The following is a 15,649-nucleotide window of genomic DNA, read 5'->3' as shown; positions in this document are numbered from 1 at the left end:
AGAACTCAAAGAGGCTGTATAAATTATGCACTCTTGGTATGAATTTTCTTTGATATGCACAAGTGCGAGCTGAGAGGCGTGCAACTCTGCTGAACAATTATTGCAATCAAGAGGGATCTGGTTGGAGATTATAATGTTAGGAAACAGCAGCACAGCCAACAGAGATCTCTGATCTTGAACCATAAGTACAGATGGACAAGAAACCAGAGTAGGCTGCTCTATATGCAATGAACAATTGAAGATAGACAGATGAGGATGTATGGGACTTCTGCAGTTGTCAAAGTAGATGGTTTCAGGATGGAGTGTAAACAAGACATGGAGGAATACTGTTTTGTTTTGTGCAGGTAATGTTGTCAATACTCATGTCAATAGTTTCCATAGTCTCTTTAACATGCCAAAAGGATGGATGGCAGTCTGATGTAGGATGATGTGGAAGGGACTGTATTTTTAGGGCGTAATTATTAAGAGACAAATATTTTTGTCTAAGTGATAGAAGAGGTTCATTTGATTCAACATAAAGGCTTTGAAATGATGTGTGAAAAGCACCAGTAGCCAACTGGATACACAGATGACAGATCAGATCCAACACCAGAACGTGCTATCCCTTGTAGAACTATGCACCTGGAACCCATAATCAAGCTTTGACTGTACAAGTACACAATAAATGCAGAGCATGGAACATTGATCAGCACCTGATTCAGTAGAGGATATTCGATGCTTTTTTTTTCACTTATCCCTAAGATAACGAGAGAGAGAGAGAGAGAGAGAGAGAGAGAGAGTGTGTGTGTGTGTGTGTGTGTGTGTGTGTGTGTGTGTGTGTGTGTGTGTGTGTGTGTGTGTGTGTGTGTGTGTGTGTGTGTGAGAGAGAGAGAGAGAGAGAGAGATAGTTAGCGTTCTATTAAAGATGAGTCCCAAAAACTTGAGCTCTGGAACTAAAGGGATAAGAGTTTATCCCATTCATAAATCAGGATCAGGATGGAGAGTGCATTTCCAGCAGAAGCATACACAGTTGATTATTATTACGTGACACCTCCAAGGAGTCCAAAGACTCGTCGAGGGAGGGCATCCACTCTACAACTCTCCGTCTTTACCACTCGATTTACCAACTACAGCAAACTACAACTATCATTATCATCTACACCACTGCCATCTACTGGCCACCACTGTCGCTGGTATTTTCACAGACAATCAAACATCCATGCCCATGGCAGGATTCGAACCTGCAACCTTTTGGCTGGAGAGCAGATGCACTAACCACTCGGCCAACAAATAATAATAACATATGTTGAGGTTGCTAAGATTCCATTCACATTACTTTTTTTTAATTACAGTATTATTATTGACACCTCCAGGTAGTCAAAAGACTCATCGAGGGAGGGCACCCACTCCACAACTCTCCGCTTCCACCATTTAATCCACCACCAGTGGCGGATTGAGTGGTGGAAGTACAGCGAACCTCAATTGAGTGAGGTTGAGTACAGCAAACCTCATCATCTACTGACCACCTCAACCACTAGTATTTTTACAGACAATCACAAACATCCATGCCCATGGCGGGATTTGAACCCCCAGCCTTTTGGCTGGAGAGCGGATACACAAACCACTCGGCCAACCAGGCCAGCCTGGTTATTCTGCCGATAATCTGAACCTATGACCAAGAGTCCAAGAATAGACATGAATTGTAAATTGTGAAGTAATCGACGTAAAGACAATTGCCTACTGTGGGAGGAAGCTGTTCAGTAATTGAGTTTATTTACTTTAATAGTGAAGAGGATCACACTTAAGACAAGGCCTTGAAGAAACCCCCCCCTTTCATGATATGGCCAAGATAATGCATTTCCCAATCAGACTTGAAATACCCTGTTTGATAGAAAGTTCTTAATAAAAACAGGAAGGTACCCCTCAGACCAAGATTAAACAGGTCTTTTAATATGCCATATCTCCAAGCTATGTCATTGACTTTTTTCATGTTGAAGAATAACGAAATCTACAAAAGCCACATTGTGTTTTGGAAAGAAGTCTGTTGCTTTCTAAGTACCAGAGAAGCCTTGTGTTTACCATTTTCTTCAAGACCTTATAAAGACAGCTAGTCAAAGCAATGGGATCATAACTGTTGGCCTGTCCAGGATCCTTACATGGTTTTTTGAGAACAATGACAGTCGACTCATGCCTAGAGTCTGAAACTCTTATTCTGTAAATATTCTGTTCTATGGTAAGAGAAAATTCTATAGAACATGATTAGAGTTGTTTTATCATCTCATAATGGATGTCATCAGGGAGCTGCACTAGGGTGAGAAAGGGGAATTACTCTTTTTAGTTCCTCCTTAACAAATGGCCAAATCTATGGCTCAATCCCCATGATACAAAAGCTTAGTCACTGTTTCTCTTGCTTTTTCAAAATTAAAAAAAAAATCAGGAGGGTAGGAAACTTGCTGAGATCCTGACAATGTTTTCTCCCTAAGTGTCTGCTATAGATGTGGGATCAGCAAAAATACATCCATCATGTTCCAAGGTAGACAAATGTGGTGTATTCTATATCTATGTTTTATCTTCCAGATTTTATTAAAGATTTTCTTTAATATATACATTAATGATATATAGTTGAAGATTTGAAGTGGGATATTAAGTTGCTTGCAGATGATGCAAAATTAGAGAGGGCAATAGTTGATAAAAGTATGTAGAAATCTTACAGGATGATTTGAATAAATTGGCAGTGTGGGCAAAGGACAATGGTTGCCAATTCAATGTTATAAAATGTAAACTAATGATGCACTGTAGGATGAAAAGATTACATACTTTGTATCATATGATAGTACTGGTTTACAGGAAATTGATGGGCTAGGGATCTGGGGGTGATGGTAGATAGAGATTTGAAATTCAAACAACATATTGCAAGAGTTGAGAAAATAGCTCAGAGAATTACATAGATGTTGAAGAACACACTGACAAGAAAAGATAGGCTATTATCCCTCTTTATGAGGCTATGATTCAGCCACATGTTGACTACTGTGCAGAGATTTGGTCACCTGTGTTGCTTGGTGATCAGGAAGTGGTGGAGAGAATTCAGAGGTGAGTGACCAAGCTGGTGACAAGTCTATGTAATGATCCCTATGAGGATAGATTGAGGGTGTGTGGATTGCAATTTAGCTGACAGGTAGAGTGGAAGGGATATGATATAGGAATTCTATAAGATTGACAAAAGAGAAATTTTTCAATACATGGAGAGTAAGGGGAAAACAAGGGAATACTTGAAAATTGTCTAAAAATGTGGTAAGTAAGGGTGTGTGGACTAGGTTCTTTACTTAGAGAGTGGTGAATGAATGGAAGGGATTGCCAGAGGTGGTTGTGAGTGCCCCAACAGTGAATAGGTTTAAGGAGATGTGATACTGTGTTAATCGATAGAGTGGGTCTCCTGCAATGAGTCTTTTGACTCCATGGAGTACCAATATAAATAATAATACAGCATGGATTCATTAATAGGTGTTTGGCTGACTGCTTCAGTATTAAATTTTGCAAGATGGGGAAATGTATTCCAGTCAGTCTAGTTCATTTCCCATACAGGAATCCATTTAGGTGGACATGGTTCCTGTGAGGACAGTGCTGATAAGAGGAAAATGATCAATTCCATATATGTTTTCATCAACATCCTGTGTGAGCAATGGAAAAATGGCATGGAAGCAGACTAAGATTGATATGAGAATAAGAATGCATAAGCATATGGAGGAAGGTATATACGCAGTTATTAATAAGGGAGAGGTCGTGGTTTTGAGCATTTGCTCAATGATATTACCTGGTTTATTCATGTTGGCGCTATCCTGCAGTGTGTTATGCTCATTAAAGTGGCCCATTAGGAGTATAAGCTGAGGCAGTTGCATTATGAGTTTGAGTTCATTTCATTTAAATTCAGAACATGGCATAAATATATTGAGCATACTGTGATTAGAAATCCCACAGATAGGCAAACTGCTACTGCTTCCAGAGCAGCATTAAGTTGTACATAATGGAAAGTAGTATGACTACCCACAAGAATAGATATTCCATCTTGCACAGAGCCATCTCCAGTTCTCCTGAAGTGAAATTCCTGAAGGTTGGATCCTCACTTAGTTTTAAATACATTTCCTGCAAACAGAAACAAAAAGTTCGTGTTTCTGCAGCAGGTGCTAGATATTGATATTCTGGCAAAACCCTCAACAGTTCCATTATAAAACTTACTTGTTTAGTTATATGAAGAGCCAAAGGCTTCAATTCGGCGACATGAACTTATTTAAGTTAAGGGATATTACATCCCATATTGTTTCATAGCCAAATAAGAAACTCAGAGTTTCATGCCGAATATAGAAACTATATAAAGTTCGGCGAGTCCAAGCGTAAGCAAACACCTGGATAGTGCAACAACTGACCCAATTGGTAGTGCAACACTGAGGCAACTCATAGAAAGGGTGGAGCAAGTTCCGATCACTATTCTTGGTATTTACCCATAATGTGAAACCCGGCTCCTACAAACCTGGTATTACTAGGTCTACCTACTCACTGATGAGACCTCAATAAAGGTTGAAACCGGTCTGGGTAGTGACTTTCTCTCATAATGTAGAACAGTAATACAGCTTCTAGGAGCTGGGTTTCACATTATGGGTAAATACCAAGAATAGTGATCGGAGCTTGCTCCACCCTTTCTATGAGTTGCCTCAGTGTTGCACTACCAATTGGATCAGTTGTACTATCCAGGTATGTGCTTACGTTTGGACTTGCTGAACTTTATATTTATATATAGTTTCTATATTCGGCATGAAACTCTTTGAGTTTCTTATTATTCGGCTATGAAACAATATGGGATGTAATATCCCTTAACTTAAATTACTTGTTTAGACTTCATAGACTTGTCTGGTTCCCAGGAGGTCGAGGGCTTGCACTTATCAGGTTTGTATTTCTGTATGGATGATCAGTGTCCATCTCTTCTTCTGAAAAATATCCAATATATGTTCAGATGTATCAGAATCACTGGGTAAGTTCAAGTTGCTTTCAATGGACGGGTCTGGTGCGTGTTTAGGGGTTAAATAACCTTGCCATAATTTTTTTTCACAAATGGGTTCTTATTGAATGAAACTATTTTCAGAGTGGGACTGCATGATTTTGTACATTGTGTAATTGATGCATTCAACAGAGAAACAGTTACGATCATAAAGTTCAGGTATGGTGGAATGATAAATGGTGAAATAAACATACGATTTTGAGATGCTGTTGACATTTTATTAATTGTTACCCTCTCAGCATAAGAGGATCTCCGAGCAGGTGTGGTGTTGGCTAACTTTCTTTTTGCATCCTGATATGTTTTGTTCTGTTTTTATTTTTTGTATTTCTTTCTCATTTTTCCATTTCTGACATACACAGGAATATGGTGGATGATCTCCGTGACTTACTTATCCTCTTAACTCTCTGTGGAGCATAAAGCCTCAATCAATGTCCTCCACTGAACTCTGTTCATTGCTTCTTTCTTAATCTCATTCCAGGATTTTCCCGGCTATTTCATCTCTGCTTCGATTTCCTCTCCTCTAGGTTATCTTGGATGTTCCCCTTCTGCTTCCCTGTAGGTTCCATTCCATGGCTGTCTTTGCTATATCCTTATCTGGGTTTCTAATTGTGTGGTCCATCTGCTTCCATTTTCTTGTTATTATTTCTGTTGTGATATTAGATTGATTTGTTTTGTTCCATAATGTCTTGTTTGAAATTCTATTTGGCCAGTATATTCCCAATATCTTTCAAAGACATCTACTTATGTAAATCTTCAGTTTATTTACATTCCTTTTGCATAATCTCCAGGTTTCTGATCCATATAGCAGAAGTCTTTGGGTTCAAGTGTCAAGATTTATATTTTTACTTATCCATATAATTTTCATTGTAATGAAGACAAGTTGGACTTTTGTATTCTATTTTATATCCTCTTTTGTTCCTACTTAAGTGCTCATCACTGACCATAGATAAAAAAAAAGTGCCTACCTGTTCTAGTGTTTCTTCCATAAGCTGGAGATTAATGAAGAAGAAAAATGAACAAAACCAAAATAATGAGATTAATCTTCATTATTTTGGTTTTCTTTTGGTTTATCTCATCACCCAGTCTTACTTATTAGAAGACTGTACGAGAGAGCATACACCCTTGCCTTACACCTCATTTTTATTTCTTTACTTAAATTCTCATTATCTCTTGATTTGATAATTGTCATATGTTGCTTTCACTATATCAATTATTTTCTTTGGTGTGACATAATATTTCATTAACTTTTCATTAACATCTAGCTTTCTTGGCAGAGCAAGATTGGTTGGCATGCTCTTCACTACCACATCAGGCACAGGTGGCAAAGCCATGACAGGCAATTTGGACGTGTTCATATTTCTGGCATTTGAAGCATCTTGGTGGATTAGGAATGTACAGTCTAACAGCACAACTGAAATATCCTGCTTTAACAGATGTTGAGGCTTAGGAGCATCAAAGGTAAGGATGATGTTTCTGGTGGCTGGAACTGGTGACCATCCCTATGGATTAGGAATGTGCCTCATACCTGTCACCCCCCCCCCCCCAGATTTTACAGCTCTGAACATCCAGCAGATCCCATTCTGAGATCACTACTACTCTACAGGAATTCAGCATTTTATGAGGTATGAATGTTACTGGTATTCCACCCACTGATATAGCTCTGAGTAGTTTTTCGGAATGTTGTTGTTGTCATGTTGTTTCTATAGGACATTGCCAGAATGTGGTTTCTTAACTGTTTTGGGAGAACCTGCGTCCTTCTGGAGCCTTTTGAATGAAGAAGAGTGAAATTTTCCCTATTGGCTTTTTGCCTGTTGCATGAATGATCAGAAAAACTGGTACATTTGTATAGGTATCACATCTTTTGTTTCTTTCTTCTGTTATTGAAAGGTGTATCAATGGTATTAATGCTTGGTTGGAGTTCCGTTAGGGCCCCTGAAATGATTGAGGATGAAAAATTTATGCTCAAATGATTTTTTAATTAGTGTCAGAGCTCCCAGCCCACCAAATAGCCATGCACGGATGCTCTCCCCCCTTTTGAATAAAAAATGAAATTTTCCCTATTGATTTTTCCAGCAGGCAATGACTGTGCTCAGGAGTGGAATGCCAACTGTGGAACGTCTGAGTACAGGAGTTGAGTTGACATGCCAACTTTTTTCTACCATGCAACCCAGGCTCACCTTAAAAAATAATTAAATAAATACGTATCCAACATCTTCACCGAGTTGTATATTTTAACTTAATAGAATACAATTTTATTAAGTAGAGCGATACTAAATAAAATGCAATAAAGAAACAAACACTATCAACTGTTTTAGTAATAATAAGTAATAAGAAAATGAAACAAACATCCTATTTCCAAGCCATCTATCTCCACAATATACTGACAAATTTTGTCCCGTTCAGTTGTTACATCATTCGCCTTGGCAGCCAGACGTGGCCTGGTGCCTTTACCATCATTTTATATATTTTTTCGTATTTCGCAAAGAATTTATTGATTTTCTAAAGTGTATATATATGTGGATTTAGATTTAATTAAAGCGTAAGTCATTAAAATATGGATTGAGAGTATTTAAAGTCAATTAATGTGTTTAATTTATTATATATATAATCACTCTTAGACACTTAGACAAAATAATCACTCTTACAATATTCTTTGATTTTACCACTGTAGTGTGATTTTTGATTATTTGAAAAGGTTTCCCCAATACTTAAAGGACACCTAAATAACTTAGGGAATTGAAACAATGTAGATCCGAATATAAATTAAATAATACTTTAATAGATATCTCCGATATTTCGGCAATGTCTCATTGCCATTTTCTATAGGAACTTACAAAAGGCAGGAGCACAACAAGCTCTAACAATATAGTAACTGGAAATGAAGATATGAAGCTATCTTTAAAACATGACCTCACCTCCTGTTACAGGCCTCACAGAAAATTGGCATCCCTTATCCGCTCTACCAAAGACCAACCACTTCCCCTAGACCTACCTGGTGTATACCAGGTCCCTTGCAGTTGTAAACTGTCGTACTTTGGCCAAACAGGCAGGACAGCGAATATCAGAATTTCTGAACACAAGGACTACATCCAGTTTTACAAATATAGCCATTCTGGTCTTGCAGACCATGCTCTGGATACTCGCCACAGAATACGGTGGAAGAAAGCAAAAATAATACACCGGAGCAAATATAAATTCGAAAGATTATTTGTGGAATCAGCCTCTGCCCTAAGAAACTCTCCAAACCTCAACAAATTTGGTTGTATGCGACTGCCCCAGATTTGGGAGGCATACATCAGCAGACCTTCAGCCCAACGGCCAAGAATGCCTACTTAGCCCACCAGAGGGCACCATCAGGACTTCTAGGAGAAAGATAGCTTCATATCTTCATTTCCAGTTACTATATTGTTAGAGCTTGTTGTGCTCCTGCCTTTTGTAAGTTCCTATAGAAAATGGCAATGAGACATTGCCGAAATATCGGAGATATCTATTAAAGTATTATTTAATTTATATTCGGATCTACGTTGTTTCAATTCCCTAAGTTATTTAGAAATGCATAACCAACGTATAAGCCTATCTACGAGAAAGTTAAAGGACACCAAATGATAATGTTCCCCAAATTTTGGTTGGCACGTGAGAAAATTTTTACATCAAAGATTTGACAATTCTGGCATGCACACCTAAAAAGGATGCCCACCCCTGCCCTAAATGCTATACAAGCACCAAGCCAGCCTTGGAGCCTGTCCCTGGAGAAGGAGCCTTACTGCAACATCCTTGACCATTACAGGCAAGGCCAACGTAGTGCAAGACTACAGTTTCCCCTTTCCGGCTCGCACCACATGGCAAACACAGTGGCAAGGCATTGGATCCCAGTGATGGTAGTCTGGAAGACAGATATTGAAAAAGACTCAGAAGAAGTAGGGCAAAGAATATGTGAAGAGCAGCAAAGAAAAAGAAGAATGAAAATACCAGTATCATCACTGAGAGGTCACATCCACCACAAACAGGTGCCACACATGGAGGGGACAGAGTAGGAGTGAGATGGATGAACAATAAAATCAAGTGAACAGTGTGGGAAAAGTTATGGAAGTGGTACAAAACTGTTTGTAATGAACAGATGAATGGCAATACAAACTGTAGGACAGAAATGTAACAAGCATGGTTGAAAAAGTAGAATGAGGGAAGACTGGCTAACTAGCTCCCTCATACACAACTTGCTATATCATTCAAAAAGCCAATCTTCAATTAATCTAATCAAAATTTTTCTATTCTTGGATTTTGCAGCCTAAGAATATCACTGTATATGAATCTCCAACGTGTCACCTTATCATAAAATGTAAGCAGAATGTTAAAACAAGACCTGCCTTTCACAAACCCATGCTGAGAATCATATGTCCATCAAACCAATAGACTAATCTATAACAGGAATGTCCTAGATTTGGAGAACAGAAACTTTTGTCCTCTCCATGATTATGGAGAGGTACTATCTTGCCTTCTTTCCACTCCTTAGAAACCATCCAGCTGCAAGACTTTCATTAAATAACCAAGTCAAGAGAATAGCTAATTCTTTTGCACACTCCTTAAAAATATGTGGTGATATCTCATCCATTCCCACAGCCTTATTAGCATTTAATTCAAGCAATATTTAATGTACCTCATTATTTCAACTTTAATTCTCCTAATACTTTCCTCCCTTTGACATATTGCACAGTATAATTTACAACAGTATATACACTGATGGAGTGTTCATTAAATAATTCCACTATATCATATACAATAGTAACTCTGCTACCATAACTATCCACTATTGTCGACCTGACAAATATTTTTCCTCTTGCTTGCCACATAGCAGAAAAATTCCCTTGGATTAGCTTTGACCTAACTGGCCAATCTCCTCTCATATCCTGCTTTTACTTCATTAACCATGCTTGTCACATTTCTAGTATTTTATATTATTCATACATCTGTTAATACAAACTGTCTTGTACCTCTTCCATAACTTCTTCTGCCACACTTGCTTGAGTTCACAGTATAATTTATTCACAGTATAATCTGTTCATCTCACTCCTACTCTGTCAAACTCTTGGTCTGCAGTTATGCATTGCTTGTCATCTACTGTCTTACTTCCCATGCACTGTCAACATCTTTTCTGCACAGCTCATCAGTTCAATGTACTGATGCTATTTCACTATGGAGCTTCTCATTATCACTCACCTTATAGTTCCAATGCACTTCCAGTTTACCTAACTCTGTTCCTACATCAGTCAGTATCTGTCAAGTCTGTTCTGAGTGATCACAATGTGATCATTCAGTAACTCATATGTTTGTTCAGCTTGTGTGATCTCCCTACTCTTACACCAAGAAAAATGGATTAAACAATAATCCAACAAAATAATGTGTAAAAACAATGAGGCATGAAAACCATGACAAGATAATGTTCTTAACACCAAACAACACATGGACATGAGTGGATAAGCAGGTACCACTCTAAATGAGAAGAAATCAATTACACTGAAACTATGTGAATAACAGCTGCAGTAGTCCACAAAAAACATTATAAACAAGATCAACTATTTCCTAAGGATGCTAAGTGTGCTATTAAAATTTAATTCTGCTTTTAAAAAATAAAAAATAAAACTTTAATATCCTGTCAAAAGACCCTTGAGAATTTCATGCTACAGAAAAAATTAACCTGTGTGTGAGGCATTAAAAAAAATGTGGGAAAAAAATGGAAATACTGTATTTAGTTCGTAATATGTTCATCTTCTTATTAATATGCATTATGAAATTCATACATTTTGTAGCGGAAAGCTCATATTAAAGGTAATGCCAAAAAAAAAGAATAATAATAATAAAATAAAAATCCAAAATTTCCATATAAATTAACATTTTTATATTCTACAAAACAAACTGAAGTCATCTTCACACTAAAAAGCAGCAGTATATCAGAGTTCAGTAAATCTGTCAAAAGATATGGGAGTGAAGTGAGCTTTACCATCTGTTCATTTATACATGAGAACATTTTATTTTTACATCTTAAAATAATCTAGAAATGCTAGTTCTTGTCTTTCAAGAATAAGATAAATTTTAAATCACTTGAGTACTTTATATAAGTTTCTATTATTTTTTTTGTTTGTTTGTTTGTTGTTGTTTTACACTATTTACTGAATACTCAGGGAAGTAAGACCATGGCAAAATATAAAACGTGTGTTCGTGTCGTGTTTAAAGACTGAATTTTAATTTACTCAAATTATAAAGTCTTGAAGATTTATGACGACACTCTGGCCTATCTCATACACTTGACAACTGGGTGCGGACATTTTTTACTACATTAAAAATTACTAATACTGGGAAGATAGGTTATTCCAAAGACCTACCATGTCACCATTTCAGAGTTAGCCATACATAATTATCCCACAAATAACAGCTGATTAGTCCAGAAATAATACTACTCTATTTTATGATGTCCGTTAAGCATCATCAAAATACAGTATTAACAATATGCTTAGCACTAGTATTATCAGTACTACCGTTACTAATATATGATAATAATAAATAACACACTTTATAACATAACAACTTATTCCCACTCTGATAAGAAAGAAAAGTGCATTAACACAAAACTTACATCTGATCATGTAAATGAAATGTAATGGGATGACAGAAACTTTTTTTTTTAATACAAGGAAAAGAACTAAAAACAAAGAAGGATTTTGAAGATATATCACGCTACATATTTTCAAATGTCTAATTCGGCACAACACTATCACAGGGGGGTGTAACGTCCCGTTTACTCAGACATTAAACATACAGATGTAAGAAGCCCTCAAGTGGGAAAAAACGAAACTACGTATCTCCATCAATATTTAAATAACTGATGTTTTTAAGTTCTGAAAATCATGTTGCTCCAACTATTCACAATAGCACAGAGAAAGCAAAAAAAAAAAAAAATTTGCCTAATTTAAACAATTAATTTCTTAAATTCTTTCAGGATCAAATCCTTAAAAGGATTTATAGAAGTAATAGAGAAGCAAAATAATAATATGAAACAACTGTATGTGTCATATCTACACGTGCCCTGAGGGTACAGAGGTTTGACATACGTCAGTTTACAGACCGACGTTAACCCTGTGAGAATGGCCAATCCTCAACAGAGTGCTAGTAGCAACGAACGATTGATCCCCTTCCAACTAATAAACGAGCTCAGACTTCCTTAATCTTTTGCTTGAGCCATTAGTAGCAGACACTCTACCAATCGATCAACCTTTGCTGACCATGTGTAGCTCAGTGAAAGTGACGCTTGCGTCCTCTGCGCTGGTCGCTCGAAATTAGACTTAGGTTCAAGTCTAGTCGCCGCCTGGAGGAACTTTTTCCAAGCCTATTTCCGACCGGTTACCGAGTTAGTCGATATCTAGACCTGGCAAGCGGGTTTTTTCTCCAGGAAACTAGGACTTTTCATTCCGTAAACTCAAGAAAATCGACTGTAGTACCCACATCATTTCAGATAGCAACATATCCTGTTAAGGTCAGGTACCAAGAAATGGCAGCACTTGTTTGCCAGCCTCTTCATCGGTAGCTGCCTATAATTAGTGATACAGATGAGCCAACTATCTCTGGCTGGCTTCGTGTGGAGATTGAACTGTCCACTCAGTTTCCAAAAACTAGTTAGAGTATAAAGGCCTCGCCTCCTCACTATAAGATTAAAAAAAGACGATAGCTGATTTATATTGATTTATAGCGAAGCAAAGCTAAGTGTTGTTGCAGTAGAATAGCCTAATTATTCACCAAGCTACACTGCTTGGAAAAAAGTCAATGGGAAGCATAGCGCGAACAAACAGACATGGCGCCCACTTTAATACCATGTAGGACATTTCTCTGCGATGACTGAAAGAATACCCCAGGGCATATTTTCCACTATCGTACAATAGCGATCAATGAGGATTTGGAACCATTCTTCCTGAAGGCATGTAATGAGGTCCTGGACAGTTGTGGAGCGGACGTCCTTTGACCTCACTCACTCAAGGTAGCAGCCATTTCACCAGTACACAGTTTCACTGACTTGGGAGCATCTTAGTCCTCCAATTCATACCGGCTACAAACAAGTGACATGACACAATTCACCTTTCCCACGGTGTTCGTTGACTTCTTTCCAAGCAGTGTACTTCTACATGTAGATAATTTATATAAATTATATCCTGTTTTCAACATTACTACTGCTGATATTGTTACACGGGTATTCCCGGTGAATGGGAAGAATCGTTATGGTAGATCCACTAAATAATAAATCAATGTAATGTTGACATCGTTTATCTAAAACTAGATACAGTATCTGAAATAAGAGCCAACAGGCTTCACTTCGGCGAAGTAAAATTATTCAAAATTAAGTGGATATTGAATACCACATTATTTCTTAGCCGAACAAGAAACTCAAAGATAGGAAATCTAATCTAAGAGCTTCATGCCGAATGTAGAAAACTATATAAAGATAAAGATCGAGTGCAAGAGAAGTTTCTAAATTTTGACCCAGATTCGATGGACGACAGCTATTTAATAAAAGACGATCTTATTGAAAACGAGCCAATGCACGTATTCAAATGAAATTTGAAAAACTGGACTTTGAACAATTCTTAGCTGCAGCTGGCAAAACCAGCATTGCAGACAATTTTACCATTTGCCACCACCTACCTGTGTGAAATGGGATTTTCATCACTTTTGCACATAAAAACGAAAGTCAGAAATCGCTTAAATGCAAGTGATGACTTATGCGTAGCTATTTCAAGAAAGGAGCCTCGCTTCAAAAGAATTATTATGAATAAACTATTTATATTTTTTGTATGTATATGTAAATGTATGTGTTTATTTTTCAGTAAATAAATTATCTTACAATAGATATAATTTCTTAAATAAAGATATAGAAACACATTTTTCAAAGGGGTGCGAGAACTTATTTTTAGATTCAAGGGGGTGATCACTAAAAAGGTTAAGACCCACTGATATACATCATCATCAGTAATTAACGACAAAATTGCCGATCACTATTTTGTCTCAACTTCGTTTCATTACGGTACCTCACCCACCTCCCACCATCAGAAAAGTAAACAAAACGCGATCATATTAAAGAGCATTAAAGAGTCTTTGGACTCCCTGGAGGTGTCGAGTAATAATAATAATAATAATAATAATTGTCGACAACCTTTTTAAAAAATGCAGACTGGAATTGCCTACTTAAAATAAATGATCCCGTGACATTATATGAGAACTTCCAACTAATGTTCATAGAAATATACAAAAAAGCAACAAAGCCTACACAAATGAGACGACGAACAGACAATAATCCATGGATGGTGACATTCTAAATAGTATTACTGCAAAGGAAAATGTATGGAAAGGACTAAAAAATTCACACAATAACACTCAACTACAAAGATTATATAAAAACAAAAGAAATCAAGTAACAACAAAAATTCGTAGGGAAAATAAAAAGCCTCTATTACTTCCGAAAATTTACAGAAAATAATCACAATATGAAGCAAACATGGTTTATACTTAACGAATTACTCACTCGAAAAAAGAAAACTAAAAACGTCAGCACAAAATTTTATTGCAAAAAAGTTTCGGTCAGAATACAAACCAAGAGGAATTAGCAGACTCATTCAATTACGCATTAAAAAACATTACCACACAACTCAAAAAAGATAATCAACCAACGATAGACAAAGAAATACCGACACAAAGTGAACAGCAAACTATATTTTTCCACCTGTAACAAAACAGGAACTGATAAAAGCACTCTTACAATCAAACGCCGGCCAAGTTGGCCGAGTGGCTGTCGTATCCGTTCTCCAGTCAAAAGACTGCGGGTTCGAATCCCACCGTGGGCAAGCATGTTTGTGATTGTCTGTGAAAATACTAGTGATGGTGTTAGACGATAGATGGCGGTGGTGTAGTTGCGGATCGTTGTAGTTGGAGACAGAGAGTTGCAGAATAGGCTCCCTCCCTCGATGAGGCGCTTTCTACTTCCCAGAGGTACCAGGTAATAATTATAATAATTATAAAAACCAAGGATGACTTCAGGAATAGACAAAATAAGACTTATTGCCCTTTCAACACACTTTGAACAAATAAATCCAATACTTTGAGACTCGTGAACATAATATTCGACACTTGCATTACTCCACAACAACTAAAAACTGCAATAATTACGCCAATATGCAAACATGGTAAAAGAAATTATACACAGAACTACAAACCAGTAGCTAACCTACCTGTCATTTCAAAAATTCTAGAAAAAATAACACTCACCAGACTACAAAACTATTTACAGAAGTACAACATTATCTCACAAAACCAATTCGACTTTCAGAAAATAAAAAGCACTATCACTTTATTTTCTGGAAGACAAAGCCGATAAAAAAAATACACTGTCCTTATACTGCTTGAATTACCCAAACTTTTGATACACTTGAACATGACATACTACTGACTAAACTATACTCAATCGTTTTTATATAATGAAACCTGTGGTGAATTCATCACTAAAAACACACGTATAAACACAGTGATTAGTTTTAATACGTAAATATTTAATACCAAGTATCTTGGGACATCCTCAGCACAGTA

The 15,649-nt window shown here is 37.0% G+C and overlaps 2 protein-coding genes across 2 annotated transcripts in view; both read right to left on the bottom strand.

Annotated features, from left to right (window-relative positions):
- The window catches only part of Rme-8 (receptor mediated endocytosis 8), a 1,025,705-nt gene extending 1,013,899 nt beyond the window's left edge, over positions 1 to 11,806 (bottom strand). The window contains exon 1 of the mRNA XM_090414028.1: positions 11,658 to 11,806. The gene's annotated coding sequence lies outside the window, so the exon portion shown is untranslated. The remainder of the gene's footprint in view (positions 1 to 11,657) is intronic.
- Positions 5,265 to 15,301, bottom strand: LOC150109688 (uncharacterized). The gene is made up of 3 exons (XM_090402975.1): positions 15,295 to 15,301; positions 6,346 to 6,471; positions 5,265 to 5,416 (listed from the first exon to the last, which is right to left on the bottom strand). Exons 1-3 carry the CDS (start codon positions 15,299 to 15,301, stop codon positions 5,265 to 5,267), a joined length of 285 nt encoding a protein of 94 aa, XP_090259101.1.
- Positions 15,302 to 15,649: the final 348 nt, after the last annotated feature.

Source organism: Typopeltis vanoorti, chromosome 2, assembly GCF_054136105.1.
Source record: "Typopeltis vanoorti isolate ZY-2024b chromosome 2, IOZ_Tvanoo_1.0, whole genome shotgun sequence".
Lineage (NCBI taxonomy): Eukaryota > Metazoa > Arthropoda > Arachnida > Uropygi > Thelyphonidae > Typopeltis > Typopeltis vanoorti.
This window is presented reverse-complemented; position numbering and strand designations above follow the sequence as displayed.

What these genes read in the sequence shown, in the direction of transcription:
- LOC150109688 (XM_090402975.1), bottom strand. An exon ending in CTGTCATGGCTTTGCCACCT is followed by an intron (nt 5,417 to 6,345) that starts GTGCCTGATGTG and finishes TAAGAGGATAAG; the next exon opens with TAAGTCACGGAGATCATCCA.